At 37.7% G+C, this 21,438-nt stretch overlaps 1 protein-coding gene across 6 annotated transcripts in view; it reads left to right on the top strand.

The window, feature by feature from the left end:
* BPTF (bromodomain PHD finger transcription factor) overlaps positions 1–21,438 on the top strand; it is a 156,399-nt gene that overhangs the window by 109,359 nt on the left and 25,602 nt on the right. For 3 of the 6 annotated variants that reach the window (XM_055320069.1, XM_055320062.1, XM_055320056.1), the window contains 11 exons: positions 1,541–1,691; positions 2,045–2,168; positions 4,679–4,925; positions 5,283–5,444; positions 5,662–5,813; positions 6,764–6,872; positions 13,188–13,405; positions 16,810–17,032; positions 17,738–18,654; positions 20,241–20,323; positions 20,617–20,842. In XM_055320069.1, coding sequence (XP_055176044.1) covers positions 1,541–1,691; positions 2,045–2,168; positions 4,679–4,925; positions 5,283–5,444; positions 5,662–5,813; positions 6,764–6,872; positions 13,188–13,405; positions 16,810–17,032; positions 17,738–18,654; positions 20,241–20,323; positions 20,617–20,842 — 2,612 coding nt within the window. The remainder of the gene's footprint in view (positions 1–1,540; positions 1,692–2,044; positions 2,169–4,678; positions 4,926–5,282; positions 5,445–5,661; positions 5,814–6,763; positions 6,873–13,187; positions 13,406–16,809; positions 17,033–17,737; positions 18,655–20,240; positions 20,324–20,616; positions 20,843–21,438) is intronic. The other 3 variants (XM_055320077.1, XM_055320047.1, XM_055320086.1) reach the window with 2 other exon arrangements.

The following is a 21,438-nucleotide window of genomic DNA, read 5'->3' as shown; positions in this document are numbered from 1 at the left end:
AATACTTCAGTTCTCAGGGTAGAAATAATCTAAGAGGCATAAAGAGTGATTCAGGAAACGTTTATAGAGCAACCAAATGATAAGCATGGGACAGCAAATACATGGAAGAATGAGATTCAACCAAAGAAGAGGTTATAATATTATAATTCTATAACATGAGAATCTCAAAACTGTTAATGCTAAAAGGAGTTCGGTGAGGTGACCAGATCCAAGAGACATAAATAGATTAAAATCAATAATTTAATTTCATATATGCAATAAAAACATTTAGGATAAAAACCTGTTACAAAATGGGTAAAGAGATTACTCTCCTTAGAAATATACTATTTAATAATAAAAATAATTGTCCCCCAATGTATAAATTTAAATTTTGAAATTTGATTGAATTAATTAAAAAGTTCAGGACACCTTGGGTGGCTCAGTGGTTGAGCATCTGCCTTTGGCTTAGGGCATGATTCTACAGTCCCAGGATCCAGCCCCGCATAGGGCTCCCCAAAGAGAGCCTGCTTCTTCCTCTGCCTATGTCTCTGCCTTTCTCTGTGTGTCTCTCATGAATAAATAAATAAAATCTTAAAAAAAAAAAGTTCAAAAGTTCATCTTGGAGAATAAATGAGAGTAGCTTTTTTAAAAAGAACTTTAATAAAGTGTAGCCATCCTAGCAGATGATGAAAATTAGCATAATTTAAAACAGTGTTGTGGAACTGAGACATCTCAGTTGATGAGCAGAGAAACAGATGAACAGGTGGTTTCTGACCAGTCTTCATTATTGACCCCAGAGCTTTCAAACAACCAGTCTTCTTGGGTCACTTTTCTTTGCCTCCTAATACTTTGGATAACCCAGGTCCTACTTGCTGTTTCTGTTTTCTTTGGCTGCTTCATTGTTCCCTGAATGAATGGGACAGTTCAGTGCTTGCCTTTCCCTACTTTTTATTTTTAAATCTTACCATTAGGAGATTTTACCTGTACTTACTTGTTCAGATCCGTTTTTTACATGAGCAGTTTTAAAGTCCTCCATTCTCATTGCTGTGATGGAAAATACACATTGCCAGAGTTGTATATGCCAGGGTCACCCAGCCTGACTTGTGGTAGGAACATAGTATGCTTCTTGAAGGATGTGTATCCATGTCAGGGTCTGAAGGATATATAGGTGGTAGTCAAGTGAAGGGGATGGAGGCTAGAAATAGTGTTACAGGCAGATGGAACAAACTGTGTGTAAAGACTCCTAGGCCTTTTATATCAGGGACGAGAAAACCTGGCCCATGAGCTTTGACCCACCATTTGCTTTTGTTAATAAAGTTTGATGGGAACACAGCCATACATACTCACCTATGTATTGTTTCTGGCTTTTTTCATGATACAAAGGTGCAGTTGAATAGTTGTAACAGAGACCATCTGGCCCGCGTAGTGTAAGGTATTTACCATCTGGCTCTTTAAGAGAAAGTTTGGCAACTCCTGTTTTTCATGATGTAAGAGGAGATTCTAGAAGTACTGTAATTTTAGAAGCTATATTGCTTAAAATATTCTGATTTCTTTTCCAAAGAAACACCTACACCTCAGAGGAAAGGCCTTCGATCAAGTGCATTGCGGCCAAAGAGACCAGAAACGCCCAAGCAAACTGGCCCTGTTATTATCGAGACTTGGGTAGCAGAAGAAGAGTTGGAATTGTGGGAGATCAGGGCGTTTGCTGAAAGGTAAGAAAATGGTTAACATGTAATCAGATATTTGGAGCTTTTACCATTTCAGAATTACAGAATTACCACATTAATTTATTCAGGATATCCAAGTTAATTTTGCTTCACCTTTTGATTTTTAAGTGCAAGCTACAGATCATTTGTTAAAAGTCCTTTTTCTAATTTCAATGTGTTCTATCCATTTGTCAGTTTCTAATTACCTTAAATTTAATGTTTATTTTAAATTGAACTGATTTCATAATATTTAAGTCAACCAGATTTTGCTTAATATTTCATACCAAAAAAATATTTCATACCAGATGCCTAATAGTGTAGTGTCTGATAAAGTTCTTCTTTTGTTTTTCCTTCTGCAGAGTGGAGAAAGAAAAGGCACAAGCAGTTGAGCAACAGGCTAAGGTTAGTGAACAGAAGAAGGCAGAGGACTTCAAGGCCCAAATGGAGGCTCACCTCAGACAGCAGCGCTTGGCTGTCCAGCAGGTGGGGGAGTTGGTACTAGTCCCACCTGGCAGTGAATTGACATTGTTAGTCAAATTCATGCACACCAAAAGCACAATAGTGGTATATTATTGTGCATGCACAATGGTATATTCATGTGGTTTTATTTATTATCTCTAGAATTCAATGGGTAAGTTTTTGTTGTTACTGAAGTATAGTTGACACACAATGATACAGTAGCTTGAGGTGTTGGTGAGTAATTTGCAAATTCCAGTCTGTACCATCTCTGTTCGGCTATAAAAAAGCAAGTTGTACTGAAACTTTATGAGTTGTTATAATTGAGAATCATAAAGCTACTGATGGTTTCTTTGCATTTCCACGCTATACATAATGTACTGTATGTGCCTGAATATTAGGGACCCACATAAAGGATGATTACCTCTATTTTCTCTTGAGAAAATACCATAAAACTTTTTAGCCACCTTAATATGTAAACTTTTAGGGTGTAGGTGAAATTGATAAAGGTCTATTTACAATATCATTAACTTAGTTACCCATAGTATTTAAAAATTACATATCAACCAAATATAAATTACTTAATTATATCAACCAAAGTATTCATTTCAAACGACTTTTTTCCTTTCACATTTTATAAAACATTTTTTTTTAAGATTTTATTTATTTATTCATGAGAGACACACACAGAGAGAGAGAGAAGCAGAGACACAGGCAGAAGGAGAAGCAGGCTCCATGCAGGGAGCCCGACGTGGGACTAGATCCCCAGGCTCCAGGATCACACCCTGGGCTGAAGGTGGCGCTAAACCGCTGAGCCACCTGGTCTGCCCTTTATAAAACATTCTTTTAAATTTTTATACATCAAAAAAATTTTTTAAAAAAAAATGAATTTTTATACATCTTTTACATCAGTTTACTATAGGTTAATGTCTTCCCTTATATCAAAATTTGCGATAACTTTTGGATTTTTTTCATGTCTATCTGTCCATTCATAGAAAAACTGGCTTAATGGTTTTTTCATTTTATGGATATGTTTTGTCATCTCTCTAGTGAAACCTAATGTTTTACTTTTTAAAATTTATTTTAGGGATGCCTGGGTGGCTCAGCGGTTTGAGCGCCTGCCTTCAGCCCAGGGCGTGATCCTGAAGTCCCAGGATCGAGTCCCACATCCGGCTCCCTGCATGGAGCCTGCTTCTCCCTCTGCCTGTGTCTCTGCCTCTCTCTCTGTGTCTCTCATGAATAAATAAAATCTTTAAAAAAAAAATAAATAAAATTTATTTTAAATGGTTATTTACAGATACAGTCAACCTTTCCAATTTTGAATGCATACCCTCAGGAAATAGCTACTAAATATATGTTCCATTCCTTTTTTTTTTTTTTTAACTGATTCAATCAGTTAACATCTCTAAGTATCCAAAACTAAACTTTTCTTCTGAGGAATAAGAGGCTATGTGAAGTATCTCACATTATATTCAGGTGTGTAGGATGTGTACAAAAGCAATTATATATGGATTGACCGTGATGTCACTGGTGAGCAGTTTCCAGTGGCAAGAGACAGTTCACCATTACAGTTTTATCTTAGTACACCTCTCAAACCCACAAATAACTAGCTCTGCCCAGGCCAGGTACACAATCTCTCTGAGTCTCAGTTTTGTCATCTGAAAGTTACAATACTAGCAACTGTATTGGGTGGGTCTGAGCAGTAAATAAGATGATGATAAAGTATTCACCACCAGATTTAAAATCAGTGCCGCCTCTTGTTCTTACACGTGGAAGCTTATATTGTCATGTTGGTAAGGTCTAGAAATGTTAGCAATTTATGATAAAAGATATACAAAGTGTCTTTAAAAACCCTATAGTCTGATCAGATTATACCTCTCTTCATAAAATAGTCTAAAATATTTTTTCTGTAAAAATGTTTGAACTGAGTAGTGTAAGAAGTTTGGAAAAGATATTTCATTAATAATTTTCAGCTTGCTTGCTTACCTGTTTGTCAACTTGAATAGTGATTATTTAAGTATTGACATGTTTTTTTTATATTTGGATAAGTTAATCTTGTAGTAAACAAAAACCTTTTACAGTTCCCATCATTTGCTCTATGCTCTAAATTCCACCACTGAGTAGCAAAGTATTCCTGTCTCCAGTAAGATCACCCATGTCTCTTTTATTTGCACTCTAAAAGCTTGCACATTTGTACAGGCTGGAAAAATTTGGTTGTTCTTGGTTTTTTTCTTTTTCTTTTTCTTTTTATATATATATATATATATATATATATATATATATTTGTTCTTGGTTTTTAATGAAAGACTTATTACTTTGAATAAAATATATGTGATTTAGAGCCATAAAAATATTGCCTTCTCCAGGAAGTTAAATTTAAAGGCAAATTATTAGGACATATTTTCGGGAATAAAATATTTTAGCAATTTGGTGCACTTCTTTAGATTTGGAGAAATTGTGGCTGGACTAGTTGCAGAATGGTATTGTTTTTATTTAGAACTATTTTGGTTCATGTTTTCTCTCCCTAACTTTTCTAGAAACGATTGGAACAGCAGAAGCCTTCAGTAATTGCAGCTTCTACCACTTCCCCAACAAATAGTACAACCAGTACCATTTCTCCAGCACAGAAAGTTATGGTGGCCCCCATAAGTGGCTCAGTTACAACTGGAACGAAAATGGTACTCACCACTAAAGTTGGATCTCCAGCTACAGTAACATTCCAGCAAAATAAGAACTTCCATCAGACCTTTGCTACGTGGGTTAAGCAAGGCCAGTCAAATTCAGGTATACAACTGTTATTAAAGAAAAGATTACTTTCATTCAAGGAAAAGAAATTTCATTCCTTTAACTTACTGAAATGAAACATTTCTTTAGAAAATTGTTTTTCTTCTGCAACTAATTGAGCAAACAAACTGCAACAGTTGGTTTGTTACAAATAATAATCATAATTATTACATTAGCAAAACTCCTCTCACATTTTTTCACTTTCAACATTTACATAGTTCACTTTGAGTGGAGAGGAATGTTTGTCTTAAAAATACAAAATGAGCCACATTTCATGCATTGGTGCCCTTCCTAGAAGTCACTACGTTGCTGGTTATTTTAAATCTAAAGCTTATTAAATGTCTTATACCCCATTAGCCACCAGCACAGCTGCCACATCTGCTACAACCATTGCCAGCACAGGTCAGACGTTCCAAATTACAGGCAATCCAGTCACTATGGCAGGAAAAGTAATTACCAAACTGCCACTTCCTGCAAACAGCAAGATTGTCGCTGTAAATGTGCCAGCAACACAAGGAGGTAAGGGAAATGTGAAGAGTTTTAATTCACATTTGCCAGATCATACTGTCGCCATTATTTTTCATTTCCTTTTCACTGATTTCAGTCCTCGGATCTCACATTCTATGTAGCCCACTATAAAACCCTACCACACGTAGTTTCTCCTCAGAAACCCAGCAACACCTGATACTTTTAATTAAAGGGGCAGTTGTCAATGACATCTTCATCTTTTTTTAAGGCGTTGTTCAAGTACAGCAGAAAGTCCTGGGTATCATTCCATCAAGTACAGGTACAAGTCAGCAGACCTTTACTTCATTCCAGCCCAGGACAGCAACAGTCACAATTAGACCCAATACATCAGGCTCTGGAGGAACCACAAGCACTTCACAAGTAAGAGTTCTTTACAGATTTATTTTGTTTTTAAGTGTTAACCACAGCAGGTTGACGTTTTTAGAATGGTCTCTTCCAGGATTAATCCAGCTTCTAATTTTCTTTTGCCTTTTAATCTGTGATAAAGTACTGATTTAAAAAAACTCTATTTCTAAGCATAAATCATATATGTAATGTTAATTTTTAACAGTTAATAGCATACTAGTATACGTTATGAATCATAATAAAAATGCTTTCTAGGGTTTTTTTTTATTTTTATTTATTCATTTTTTTTTTATTTTTATTTATTCACTTTCTAGGGTTTTGTAAAGAAAATTCCTTCATATGAAACAAGGGGCAGCATCAGAGCCCCCAGGGAAACTTGCTGTGCAACTAAGAAATAGAATGAAAATAGAATCCATGGCATTCTAAGTAGTTTGTTATCAGCTGATAGGCACACCTGTTTGATACATCATTTCTTTGCCTCTGGTATCATGGAAAAGACTTGAAAGTGTTCTGAACCAAACTATAAAACTGAAAACAATATGCTCTGTAGTCTGTCTTCTAAAACTGTGAAAGAACATTTGGTTTCCAATCTTACTATTATAGTCTGTGGGTGACAGATATGTATTAGACATCAGGGAAAAACGGGACTCAGTATTTTCCTGTGAAGCAGTCATGGTGGTTATAGAACAGAGCTTCAGTGGGTCTTGTTCTAGTTCATAAAGCTGTACTTAGTATCAGTGACAAGGAATTTCATATGATCTCATTTGAATTAAGTTTTCCCTCCTCAAAATTCCATCTTTATTCTGATGCTTAATGTAATTTAAAATGTAATATTCAGAACCTTTGTCATTTCTGTAGACCTGTTTATCACTAGGAAATGTTTAAAGATCTTTGTTTTAAGTCCATCATCATGCTTTTAGTCTTTTAAAAACATTTTAATTCATTGTCCTTTGTGTCATTTATAGGTAATTACAGGGCCTCAGATCCGCCCTGGTATGACGGTGATTAGAACACCCCTCCAACAGTCAACACTAGGAAAGGCAATTATTCGAACTCCTGTGATGGTACAGCCAGGTATTCATCCCTCCAGCATTTTCATTTTACATCTAAACAATCTGTCTAGGAAGTCTGTAATACTCTATATTTGGCGCTCTACATACTAAAAACCACCAATTTGAATGAGTACTTCAGAGCATACTAAATTTCTAATCCATTGTGGGATATATCCATGGGTATTATTTCATTTTTGGTGTTACGAATAGAAAAAAAATAGATCCCAATATGCTTGATAAAAATGTTTTAAATATCTCTACTAAATGGAATATGTATTAGTTCAAATCATTGGAATAAAGAGAATGAACAAAGACAGTAGCCTGTGTGGCAAAGACATAAAATCAAGGAAACAAGAAGCATTTAAACAGAAGGCATAAAAAAAGATTACAAAGGCATTATCAGCCCTTCATTAATGTGAATAGGTTAAAGTTCCCATATTAAAAATTGAATAGTGTACGGATGTTCCCGTGATTCAGTGGTTGAGCATCTGCCTTTGGTTAAGGGCATGATGGTGGCGTGGGGAGGGGAGGAGATCGAGTCCCAGTTTTGCATCAGGGCTCCCCACCGGGAGCCTGCCTCTGCCTCTGCCTCTGTCTGTGCCCCCCCCCTGTGTGTCTCATGAATAAATAAAATCTTTAAAAATAGAAAAATAAAAGTTGAATAGTATAAAGATAGAACAAAAAATCCAACTGTATATTAATGAGAAACATATCTAAAGTTGAATTACTACAAAAGTAAATAATAGATAAGCAAGGATACATGAAAGAAAGGCCAAAAAAAGAAAGTAAGAAAGACGGGAGATGGAGTGTGGGTGGGGAAGACAAGGATTATCCTACTAATATTGAACACAGTACAAGTCAATGATTTATTCATTGTTTTAAAGATGAAAACTTGCAATGAAGATGCAGTTTAAGATCTTTAGGAACCAAATAAGGGGCACCTGCCTGGCTCAATTGGTAGAGCATAGGACTCCTGGTCTTGGTGTTGTAGGTTCAAGCCCCACACTATATGTAGAGATTACTTAAAACTAAAAAATATATATATTTTTAAAAAGAACCAATAAAATTTTATTGGAGTATTTAAAGCAAAAACTATTTGATATCAACGAGAGATTAACAGAAGCATAATAGACCAGAACAGACTGTGTCAACTGTTTAACCTTCAGGGATACACATTGGTTTTAAATATATATGGGATGTTTGTTTAAAAAAAAAAAAGTCATAAAATGAATCATAGGTAAAACCTGATGAATTCCTTCCAAAAAGTAGAATGTGTATAGTCCACATTCTATGTAGTAAAGTTAGAAGTTAAGATTAAGCTATACTACTAGTTTATACTTGCTTGAAATTTTTATTTTTTATTTAATTTTTTTAAAGATTTTATTTATTTATTTATATATCAGAGACACAGGCAGAGGGAGAAGCAGGCTCCATACAGGGAGCCCGATATGGGACTCGATCCCAGGACTCTAGGATCACGACCTGAGCTGAAGGCAGACGTTCAATCACTGAGCCACCCAGGTGTCCCTGCTTGAAATTTTAAAATGTATATTCTCATAAGTAACTTTTGAGTTAAGGGAACATCAAACGCAAAGATTCAAGCAGATTATCAAGTAGCGACTAAGTCGTGCTGTCGAAGCTGGACTCAGAGGCAAATTTATTCAGTAAATATTTGAGCACCTACCTTAGGCAGTTGAAATACGCTGGAGGAGAAAATTGACCAAAAACACACATGAATTCTTAATCAGTAGTTAGAAAAATATATAAAATAAACCTTAAAGAAAACAGGAGAATGTAAAATAAAAATACAAGTAATAATTAGAAAAGAGAAAAAGGCAGGCATCTGGCTGGATTGGTCAGGAGAGCATGCTATTCTTGATCTGAGGATTGAGAGTTCAAGCCACATGTTCAGTGTAGAGATTACTTAAAAATAAAATCTTGGGAGCACCTGGATGGCTCAGTGGTTGAGTGTCTGCCTTTGGCTCAGGACATGATACCGGGGTCCTGAGATTGAGTCCCACATCATGTTCCCACGGGGAGCCTGCTTCTCACTGTACCTGTGTCTCTGCCTCTCTCTGTGTGTCTTCCATGAATAAATCAAATAAAGTAAAATAAAATAAATAAAAATCTTTAAAAAAAGAGAAAAGGAAAAATTATTTTTTTTAAAAGATTTATTTATTTATTCATGAGAGACACGGATTGAGAGGAGAGGCAGAGACATAGGCAGAGGGAGAAGCAGGCTCCTCGCAGGGAGCCCAATGCGGGACTCGATCCTGGATCCGGGGATCATGACCTGAGCCAAAGGCAGGCGCCCAACCGCTGAGCCACCCAGGCGTCCCAGAAAAGGAAAAATTATTAATCCATTCTTTTAGAAGTCTGATCTTTGAGAAATGGGAACAAAATGCTAGTTTACAGCATTAGTAATAAAAAAAGTGCTATAAAAATAATGAACTTTTTTTTTAAGATTTTATTTATTTTTGAGGGAGAGAGAACATGAGCAGAGGGAGTGATGGAGGGAGGGAGAGGGACAAGCATACTCCCCACTGTGTGGGGAGCCTGACTCAGGGCTAGATCCATGACCCTGAGATTATGACCTGAGCCAAAGTCAAATAAATGCTAAACCACCTGAGAGCCACCTAGTTATCTCTAGAATGATTTTTTTTTAATCAAAAGAAAATCATATATAGGAATTCTTATAGTAAAACCTTGGAGAATTCTCACTTCCCATACTCAGGAATTAAATTTATTTGAATAATGAGGTATAAGTATATACTATGCTTATAAATTTCAAGTCTCAATGACTCATATCAAGGAAAGAAGTTTGGAATTTTGCCATAGTATTTCCTACAAAAAATTCCAGACCTCATGGTTTTATGGGTAAAATCCTTTGAAATGATTAGAAAACAATTTCCTTCTTAGAAAAAAAGTTCTAGGGCATAAGGCAAAGAAAAGATTAAATCTTTTCCATTCATTTTACAATTTTAGACAGTTCTAGTATGAAATAAAAAGCATTGTTGTTTTGTTTTGTTTTTGTTTTTGCTTTTATTTAAATGCAATTTTCTAAAGCTTAAACATGATTTACCCCAGGAAAGAAAGTATGATTCATTAATTCACTCAAAGCTGCAGGGACAGTTGATAAAATTTAGTATCTATTACTGTTTAAAAAAAGCTGTCAGAGAACTAAAGGAAACAATAAAGGTAAAGCAGAAAAAAATTACAGATGACAAAAGGTAATATACCTACAAAACTGAAAAAATTTGGTGATTACAAGATATATAGAGCTCACTTCCTTGTTGTTGCCTTTCGTAGCTTGAGTTATGTGTTTGACTTGCACATGTGAGTCCATAGTTACACATATTAGTGTTTCTTCTGTGTCAAGGAAAAACAAGGTGGCCAGTGGTCCGTCCGGCCAATGAGAGTGAGGAAGTATCCTAGGTGGAGGGGGTGGATATGCTTAGTGTGTCTCTATGTGTAGATTAGCTTATCCTCTTCCTACCACCATACTAGCCTTTCCGAAAATGGAACCCACAGACTCCCTAGATGTAATAAAGATTTTTTTTAATTTTTGAATTTACATTTTGGTGATAATCACAAAGTAAACTAACAGGTACATATTGGGGATCATCTGAATGACCAGCACCAGCCCTTTATCCATCTGTGTTTGTGATAGCATCATATCAGTACCGGGGGTCAGCTAAAGTAGTTTTTCATGTATTTTTCCTCAGATTGCAGTACAAGGACATAATGTGGGGTCCAGTTCTCAAATTAAAGCATTTGACTTCATATGATGTATTTTTGGTTCACCTTAAGAATAAATGGGAGAGATTAATCAAGAAAAGTTTAGAAGACAGAGTAATGATGAAAACATGCACCGCTAGTTGTTAGAGCATATTATACACCACCAGAATTAGCACCATGATACCAAAGGAAACCAGACCAAAGAAGACCATTAAAGAGGCATTATATGTGAGAATTTGCAGTGTGACAGAGGTGTCATTTTGAATCAGGACGAAAGACTAGACAAATGATACTGGAATAATCAGTTTAGAGTTTCAGTGGGGGGTAGACCTCTGCCAACATATACCATGACTAAGAACATCCTTGGGAAGGTATATCTGATTAGAGAATGCAGGAAAACTTTAAAAGAAATAATTAAAGCCAGAATAAGAAAACACACACATACTGAAAGAAAAGAGAACACTTTGAGTTTTAAAAATAAAAATAAAGGGATCCCTGGGTGGTGCAGCGGTTTGGCGCCTGCCTTTAGCCCAGGGCGTGATCCTGGAGACCCGGGATCAAATCCCACGTCGGGCTTCCGGTGCATGGAGCCTGCTTCTCCCTCTGCCTGTGTCTCTGCCTCTCTCTCTCTCTCTGTGTTACTATCATAAATAAATTTTTAAAAAAAATAATAAAATAAAAAATAAAAATAAAAAAGACACCTCCGTGGCTCAGTGGTTGAGCAGCTGCCTTTGGCTCAGGGCATGATCATGGGGTTCTGGGATCGAGTCCCAAATTGGGCTCCCCGAAGGGAGCTTGCTTCATCTTTTGCCTATGTCTTTGCCTCTCTCTCTGTGTCTTTCAAGAATAAAAAAATAAAACCTTTAAAAATAAAAAATAAGAAAAGGCAGAATGCAAAGTAGGAAGAATCCATAGTTGTAATTTGTATCTTTAACCTATAAAAAGCAACTATAACTAAGTAGGAAAAAAAAAGAAATGCGACAAGTGTGGAGAGAGTTCACAGATGAAGCATAATGACTTGACAGGGATTTAAATGCTGATTCTCTATAGTAATTGAATTAATTCAGAGACCATGATGCTCTCCTACTATTTCTGATTGCTGGAATATTATATTTAGTGATGGTACCTACGGTTGGCAGAAGTTTAGTGAGATAGGAACTCAGTGACGGAGTGTGAGTTGGTATCTAAAATTCTATTTAGTATTGCGCTCCTACTAGAAACCCAGTAATACTGGCGGGGGGGATATTTTAAGGAAATAAGTAGAAGCACATAAAAATGTATAAACAGGGATTTCACCATAGCACTATTTTAAAAAGATAAAGGAGACAGTAATTCTGAATGTCAAAAGACTTTCAATGTAATACATGTGCAATGTTATACATAAATGTGTATGTTCAGGAATATATTCAGCAATGGAAAAAAGACCGGAAATGAATATAAAACTTCAGAAGTGTGATGGCATTCACTAATAATGAATTAGGACATTGTAAATGTAAAATTAGCTACCAAATAATTACTCTTAGCAACTGCTCCACATGGGAAAAATTTATTCTAGTTTCAGCAAGTTAAATGAGAAATGAAAGTTTTTAGAAGACTAGAGCCATTCCAACTTAAACTCATTCATTTGTTCAGTAGATATTGAACAGTGAATTATGGAAGCATTCTTTGAGCATTTTGCCCTGGTACTAAGGATAAAGTGATCCTACACCTCATGGTTGTCCCAAACTATCTTTGAAGAGCCTTAAGAAAAGCTCATTTTTTTTTAATTTTTATTTATTTATTTATGATAGTCACACAGAGAGAGAGAGAGAGGCAGAGACACAGGCAGAGGGAGAAGCAGGCTCCATGCACCAGGAGCCCGATGTGGGATCTGATCCCGGGTCTCCAGGATCGCGCCCTGGGCCAAAGGCAGGCGCCAAACCGCTGCGCCACCCAGGGATCCCGAAAAGCTCATTTATAAAAATAATTGGTTCAGAATAGCCCTATACTCTATTTGTTATGTTTAAAATTCATATGAATTCACTTTATTTATTTATTTATTTATTTATTTATTTATTTATTTATTTATTAAGATTTTAGTTAATTCATGAGAGACACAGGCAGAGGGAGAGAAGTAGGCTCCATGCAGGGAGCCCGATGTGGGACTCAGTCCCAGGACTCCAGGAACATGCCCTGAGCTGAAGGCAGATGCTTAACCGCTGATCCACCCAGGTGTCCCGATTCATTACATATTAGATTATCTTACTCTATATTCCTAAAGAAAGGCAGCTTTATAAAATGGCTCTTTATAGTATATTTTTCTTCAGTCTTCCCTATTGTCATTTTAGCATTAGACTCACAGGAAGAATATTGATTGTGTTTTCAGCTGCAAATAGCAAGAACTGGGGAGTGGTCGTCAGTGACAAAGCAAAAACAGGTACACTGACAACCAGGTGGGACTCGGTGTGTATATATGTCTGAGTGCATCCTTGGGCTCATAGCATCAATAGAGCTTTTTGAAAATCGAAAAGAAAACATTCATCTGATGTGTTGAACAATATTTCAACTCAGAATACTGCTTAAGGACATATAAACATTCATAGCATTTTGCTGTGTGTAGGTGCTCCTCAACAAGTGGTGACTCAGATCATTAGAGGGCAGCCTGTCTCCACCGCAATCTCTGCCCCTAGTGCAGTTTCCTCGACACCTGCACAGAAAGGATTAACTTCGGGAACATCCAGTACAAATCTGCAGTCTTCAACCTCACAATCCCCTCGCCCACAACAGGGACAGGTGAAGCTTACCATGGCTCAGCTCACTCAGTTAACACAGGGCCACGTAAGTAATGCAACTTCATTTTAACATTTTAACTTTTTTAAAAAGTTTTTTAATTCCACTTAGGTAACATTCTTAACTTTACATGTGATCATTTATTTATTCTTGCAATAAGTTTAAAAGCATGTACTTAGGATGTCCAACTCTTAGTTTTGGCTTAGGTCACGATCTGAGTGATGAGATCGATCCTGCATCAGGCTTCACACTCACCAGGGAGTCAACTTCAGATTTCCCTCCCTCTACTCCTCCTCCTACTTTCTCTCTCTCAAAAATATTTAAAAAACAAAATAAAACCAAAATCATGTAGTTATTCTCAAAAGTTTTATAATGCACTTTTTTTAAAAAAAAGATATTTATTTATTTATTCATCTGAGAAAGAGAGAGAGAGGCAGAGGGAGAAGCAGGCTCCATGCAGGGAGCCCAACGTGGGACTTGATCCTAGGACTCTAAGATCACGCCCTGGGCCGAAGGCAGCAGCCAAACTGCTGAGCCACCTGGGAATCCCCTATAATGCACTTTTTAAAGAAATAGCTGCTTCCTAGAGTTGAAGAAGAGATGTAATAAATTTCAGTTATCTAAAGTCCTTAGATTGTGAGCTAAAACAGATAATCTTTTTAATTACCAAAACATTACTAGATGACCAATTTCCATGGGAAAAATGAAAGTTGGTTCACTGCAAGACTCATTATTGCTATTAGCTCTTCTAGTAGTAATCAATAGATTAAATACAGTTCTATAAAAACACCAGGGTTTTTTTTTACGGAACTTGACAGGCTGAACTCTCTTAGTAATATGGGAAATGCATATTAAAACCATGTATAGGACAGCCCCAGTGGCTCAGTGGTTTAGTGCCACCTTCAGCCCAGGGGCCTGATCCTGGAGACCCGTGATGGAATCCCACGTCAGGCTCCCTGCATGGAGCCTGCTTCTCCCTCTGCCTCTTTCTCTCTCTTTCTCTCTCTCTGTGTCTCATGAATAAATGAATAAAATCTTTAAAAAAAAAAAAAACATGTACATAAGAGCTCGGTATAAATTAAAATGTCAGGATCATGAATTGGCAAAGACATGAAACAAAATGAACTTTTGTGCACAACTGGTGGTAGTATAAATTGTGGTTTAGTCATTTGGAAAACTCCTAGACATTTTCTAGCAATGTCAAGGATATGTACATATGTCTGGGAGTTCTCCTAGGTGTATTCCCTATTGGAAGTTCTTGTTCACGTGAGCATCATCAGGATAATGGACATGAGTGTTCATAGCACAGTTCACAGGAGTAAAAAACTGGTAACAACCCAAATGTCTACATACTATCAATTAGGTAAATTGAGGTACATTACTTATAGCAACAAAAATGAAAAACTGCAGCCACACAGAACCAGATTGTTGAGCTAAAAGAGCAAGTAACAAACTTCTATTATGATTCTATTTGCATAAAATTCAGAAGTGGACAAAACTAGCTGTATTGTACAGGAATACAGGGCTATTACATTGCCTACCCAGAGGGGCATCATTCCCATCATGTTCTCCATGGATGATGCTCTTGAAGTTGTGAACCTGTAGCCCTATAAAAATACATAACTGGGGCCTGGGTGCTCAGTCAGTTAAGTGTCTGACTCTTGATTTTGGCTCCGATCATAATCTTGGGGATCATGAGATTGAGCTCTGCACTCTGTGGGGAATCGACTTGAGATTCTTTCACTTCCTCTGCCCCTTCCCCACCCCCGCTATACATGTGTAGGCGCGCTCTCTCTCTCTCTGTCTTTCTTCCCTAAGATAAATAAATCTTAGAAACACAAATCAAAAATTGTGGGGTGCTTGGGTGGTTGTCAGTAGAGCGTCCCAACTCTTGGTTTTGGCTCAGGTCGTGAGATCGAGCCCCATAATGGCTTCATGCTTAGCAGGGAGTTTGCTCCAGATTCTCTCTCTCCCTGTCTTCCTCCTCCCCAAACTCTCTAAAGATAGATAGATAGATAGATAGATAGATAGATAGATAGATAGATAGATAGATAGATAGATAGATAGATAATAGATAGATAGATAATAGATAGATAGATAGATAGATAAAAAACAAAAGAAATAGATCAGTACCTAAGCAGGAGCACTGTGAAGATGTGCTGTCTTATGGTAACAGTGAGCATAGTGATTACCTCCAGGAGAAAAGAAGGGAATGGAGATCAGAGTAGATCACAGTGGGGGCTTCTTGCATAATGGTAATGGTGACCTGAATGCTGATTTTATAGATGTTTGTTTGTTTGTTGTTTGTTTATAGATGTTTACTTTATAATTATTTCCTAAACTATACATGAATTTTGTGTGTCAGTTTTGGCTGTTGGGAATTTGGGGTGGGTTGTTTTTACTTTGCTTCTAACTCTCCACCATGTCCCTGGTAGTTAAGGTCACTGGATTAATAAGTCCTGAACAGAAGAGACAGTACATACAGAGCTTTTACTTCCTCGTCCCCATTTTGATAACTGTGTGGGCATTAGCAACCTTGTTGACTAAATGTTTGTATTCCCTGTCTAAACCCTGCGCTTTTTACACTTGAGTGTGCACCATGGGTAATCTGGTGCATGTTGAAAAACTGAGACCAAGAGACCTGGCTCCTCATTTTATCTTACCTTTAACTTGGTCTCTAACATTGGGCAAGTGACTTGAACTTTCTAATATTGATTTCTAATTAGTGATAAGATAATAGTAATATTGTTTCTCCTTATTCCACGAAGTCACAAGTCCATTGTGAGGATCAAACAAGACAGTACATATAAAGATGCTTTGAAAATTATAAAAAGGGGGATCCCTGGGTGGCTCAGCAGTTAAGCCCCTGCCTTTGGCCCAGGACATGATCCTGGAATCCTGGGATCGACTCCCACATCGGGCTCCCCGCATGGAGCCTGCTTCTCCCTCTGTGTCTCTGCCTCTCTCTCTCTCTCTCTCTCTCTCTCTCTCTCTCTCTCTCTCTCTGTGTGTGTGTGTGTGTGTGTGTCTCATGAATAAGTAAAAAAAATCTTTTTTAAAAATGAAAAGTATAAAATAACATGAGTATAAGATGGCTTAAAATCAGAATCTTGTGGTGGCATTAGTCATTCACGTCAATCTTCTTGTTTTATAGATTAGGGAAACTTAGCTATGGAGGGGTCATGCTACTCGTAGACAGATCCCTGACTGTCTATTTGGAGAGCCTGCACTGGAACTCTGGGTTATTAGTTCACATTTTTTTCATTCTACAACATTTTTGTCTTTCCAAATAAATACTCTTATTTTAGCTTATGTGAATTCCTTCTGATGCTATTCTGTAAACATTCAAGTATATATTTTCACTACATTAAAGGATCTTCCCAAGTAAAAGTGTAATACTTATAGATTGATGCTGTGAATACTGTTTACATGTTGTCTGTTGTTTTCCATAGGGTGGCAATCAAGGTTTGACCGTAGTAATTCAAGGACAAGGTCAGACTACTGGACAGTTGCAGTTGATACCTCAAGGGGTGACTATACTTCCGGGTCCAGGACAGCAGCTGATGCAAGCTGCCATGCCGAATGGTACCGTTCAGCGGTTCCTCTTTACGCCTCTGGCAACAACAGCCACAGCAGCCAGCACCACCACCACTACTGTTTCCACTACAGCAGCAGGTAGAACTTGGGGTTATCAGAAATGCACATTATTACTTGAGTTGCTGGGCTAATAGAGGGATAGGAGGCCCACTGCTTCCCCTTGGAAGGATATGCCTCAAGCCAGTGAGCTTAAGATGACTGGTCAACCTCACAGTATCTCTTGTTCCTACAGACTCCTTGTCATCTCCAACCCCCCCCCCCAAAAAAATAGAATTGGGATGGGGAGCAAAAAATAATGGCTATCATGGTAACTGTGCCTAGACTTGCTTCTTGCCCTGCCTTGTAAGCACTGATTGAGCCATACAGATAATCTCAGGGAAGGTGGATCTATCCAGCTCATAGCCTACATTTGAGAGCTGCAGGTCCAGAACCACTTTGTTAGCCTCTTACTGCAAGCTACCCTCACCATGTCGTAGGAGAAAAATGAGGGTTTAGCGTTAGCCTGTACCAGAAGTCATGGCTAATTTCCAGAGACTGTGCCTTGCTTTAGGAGCCAGTGCTCAGGAGGCTTAGCAGCATGTGCAGAGGGCAGCCATGAAACCGAACCTCGATCCCCAGTTAGGAGAGTCCTAACTCAAGTGTGTCTATGGAACATTTCTAAGGTATCAGTGTTACTGAAATTGAGAATTCTCGCCTTTAGAAAACTCCCTTCAAATTCTTCTTTTGCCATGGTCCTATGTTCTATTGTAATAGAAATATTTAGTCTTTTTTTTTCTCCCACAGGTACAAGTGAACAAAGACAGAGTAAATTATCACCCCCAACACAGGTGCAACAAGCCAAAACCTTGCCAGCAGCTCAGTCATCAAGTGTGAGTCCTCCAGAAGCCCAGCCACAGACTGCTCAGCCTTCAGCTCAGCCCCAGTCCCAAACCCAGCCCCAATCCCCAGCTCAGCCTGAAGTTCAGACTCAGCCTGAAGTTCAGACCCAAACAACTGTTGCATCCCATGTCCCTTCTGAAGCACAACCCACCCAGGCACAGTCATCCAAACCCCAAGTCGCAGTACAGTGTCAGCCTCAAAGTAATGTCCAAGGACAGTCTCCTGCTCGCGTCCAAAGTCCACCACAGACTCGAATACGTCCATCGACTCCATCCCAAGTGTCTCCTGGACAGCAATCCCAGGTTCAGACTACAACCTCACAACCGATTCCAATTCAACCACATACATCTCTTCAGATACCTTCCCAGGGCCAGCCACAATCACAACCCCAGGTACAGTCTCCAACTCAAACTCTTTCATCAGGACAGACGTTAAGTCAAGTTACTGTTTCATCCCCATCCCGTCCTCAGCTACAGATACAGCAGCCACAGCCCCAAGTCATTGCTGTGCCTCAGCTGCAACAACAAGTCCAGGTTCTCTCTCAGATCCAGTCGCAGGTTGTGGCTCAGATACAGGCTCAGCAAGGTGGTGTGCCCCAGCAAATCAAACTCCAGTTACCTATTCAAATTCAGCAAAGCAGTCCTGTGCAGACTCACCAGATTCAGAATGTGGTTACAGTGCAGGCAGCCAGTGTGCAAGAGCAGTTGCAAAGGGTTCAGCAACTCAGGGAGCAGCAGCAAAAGAAGAAGCAGCAACAGATAGAAATTAAGCGGGAACACACTCTCCAAGCTTCTAATCAAAGTGAAATCATTCAGAAACAGGTAAAGTTATTAAGTAAAAAAGCAGCATGTTCAGTAGCTTGAATTATTGTGCTGTGCAGTAGACTTAGTGTTGGTTGTGTTAGGTTTCCTACGTGAGACAAAAGTCATTGATGCTTCAATTTAGAAGCAGCACTGGATTGACAAAAAAATAACAAATGGCTACCAAGGCTTGGAACTCTATATTGGATGAAAACAATCAGTGCATATTTAAAAAACTACCTGTATTTTGGGAGAACGAAGATGGAAAGAATGGAGTTAGGAGTTTAAGTGTCATTAATGCAAAATTGGAAGGTTTAAGTTGAAAGCCACTTCAGGCGCCGTAGTACTTTCTTTGAAGTTATTTGCAATGGTCATTCCTTAGTTTGCTCGGAGACTAAGCAAATTATACAGTTGAAACCTATTTGCATTTCTAGCCACACCTTTGTAAAAGGTTGAAATTCTACTCCAGAGTTTAAATAAAAAGTGGCATCCTGTAGTAGCATCTTAGTGAAGTAAGGCAATTTAGAGGAATTAGAATTATTCTACTTAAAATGAAGTCACACATATAAGATCCTGTAGCATCACTGGAGAAAACTGTCTTTGCATCGACAACATACACCATTCAGCATTAGTCAGGAGTTTGTGTGTGGATTTCAAATGTTCCCAAGTCACGAGACCTGCATCCAGTTCCAAGGTCTCCCCTTCACAGTCTCTGAAACTCATCTCTCTACCCTGAGCTCTATATCTTCATTAATACTCCGTTTCCAGCCACACAAGATTATTGTAATGATTGAAAGAGGTCATGTATGTAGAAGCACTTTTTATTTTTTATTGGGATATGTTCAACATATAGTGTTGTATAAATTTAAGGTGTACAACATGTTGATTTGATTCATTGAAATTTGGAACATGATGGCTTTTGTAGCAATAGTACTTCTATCACATCATATGAGCATTTCTTTTTAGGTAGAAATAATTAAGATAGTGTCTCTTAGCACATTTGAGGGTTCTAATGCAACATTGCTAGAAGCACTTTTTTTTAAACAGCAAAGAGATTTTAAAGGTGTATGGTAATACTCTTATAAATCGATGTCATGTATATGTTCAAATGCATCATTACCCAGCTTTTAGTACTGTGTAAATTGAGAATTATTACAATGTCTGTCTTTATCCTAATCTCCATGCAAAGTGGGATGGGAAGGAGGGGAAATATTTGAAATGAATGTCTAGGAAGAGAGTGTAATGCTAAAAAAAATGGCTATTGGAGAATGATAGCTGAGTTAAAGTTACAGCTTATAATACTCATTTAATCTCAAGTAAGTGAGTTAAATTTTATATGTCTGAGAATCTCTTTTATAAAATTAGCCCTTTCAGCGTTGTTATGAGGAATAATTGAGGTATTGTTAAGTGTTTACTTAGTACAGTGCCCAGTACACGGTAAGCTCCCAAGCCATATTTTTGTAGCTCTAATTTTATTTATATTATGATATAAAGTTTTTAGTTTCTTTCGAAAACATACATGTGCTCAGATTTCTACTGTTGTTATCTGTATACCAACTTATAGTCATTATAAAATATGCACTTTGGGATTTTGTTCTGTCCTGAAGGTGGTGATGAAGCATAATGCTGTAATAGAACATTTAAAGCAGAAAAAGACCATGACTCCAGCTGAAAGAGAAGAGAATCAAAGGTAGGGAGAAATGTTTGTAATCCAGGAACACAGGGACTCGTTGTATACCAGCCTTTCCTCTTTAGTGTCCACACACACAGGACTTTGGGGTTTCCTTTTTTTGTTTGTTTGTTTTTTAATTTTGGCTGAAGTTCATTAAATGAGAACACTTGGCACTACTAGCTGCTCATAACTGGTTTGAATCACTCTTTGAAGCTTTCTAGTCATAGAAAGTTTGTGTATCAACTGTAAAGACATAGAAAAATTATTTCTTAAGCCTTTCAGGATTACATGGATTGTGTATTTCTCTCTAGAATGATTGTCTGTAACCAGGTGATGAAGTATATTTTGGATAAGATAGATAAAGAAGAAAAGCAGGCAGCAAAGAAACGGAAGCGTGAAGAGAGTGTGGAACAGAAACGTAGCAAGCAGAATGCCACCAAGCTCTCTGCGCTGCTCTTCAAACACAAGGAACAACTCAAAGCTGAAATACTAAAAAAGAGAGCACTCCTGGACAAAGACCTACAGATTGAAGTGCAGGTAAGAAGGTATTTCCCTTCCTTCTGTGTCCAGTGTTTAGCACTTTATTCTTTTTTTTTCTTCCTTTGCAACTTTGGCTAAGCTGTAAATATCATCTTGTTTATAGAACTTACATTTTTGTACATAGACAAAGAACAGTGGGACACATGTCTTTTGAAATAGGACAGAGGCTTTATATCTGGAAGTATATTGTAATCTCTAACATAGCCACACTAAGAGATCAGTCTATTGATTTAAATAAAAACATTTTGAGAACCTCTTGGGAATAGCTTTTATTGTCTATGACGTAGTCTTGCTAAGTTTCATGACAAAGGTAGACCACGAGCTGCAAAACAATGTCGAAGGATAGGAAATAAAGAGTTGCCCATTAAATAAGACACATTCCTCCTTGAGTTGTAACTGATCCTATAGGCATTGCTAATTCTTCGCTTGCTTGGGGAGTTCATTGAAAAATGAAAGAGGACATCTATTCACACATATTTGAACAGCTTCTTAAGAGAAAAGTAGGTTATCTGAATCATTCCTGGAAGTACTTTGTATATTTTAAGATGAGAATTTTAAAAATTGATCAGCCCAACAACTGACATTACACAACT

The sequence above is a fragment of the Nyctereutes procyonoides genome, unplaced genomic scaffold (genome assembly GCF_905146905.1).
Source record: "Nyctereutes procyonoides isolate TBG_1078 unplaced genomic scaffold, NYPRO_anot_genome, whole genome shotgun sequence".
NCBI classification, from domain to species: domain Eukaryota; kingdom Metazoa; phylum Chordata; class Mammalia; order Carnivora; family Canidae; genus Nyctereutes; species Nyctereutes procyonoides.
This window is presented reverse-complemented; position numbering and strand designations above follow the sequence as displayed.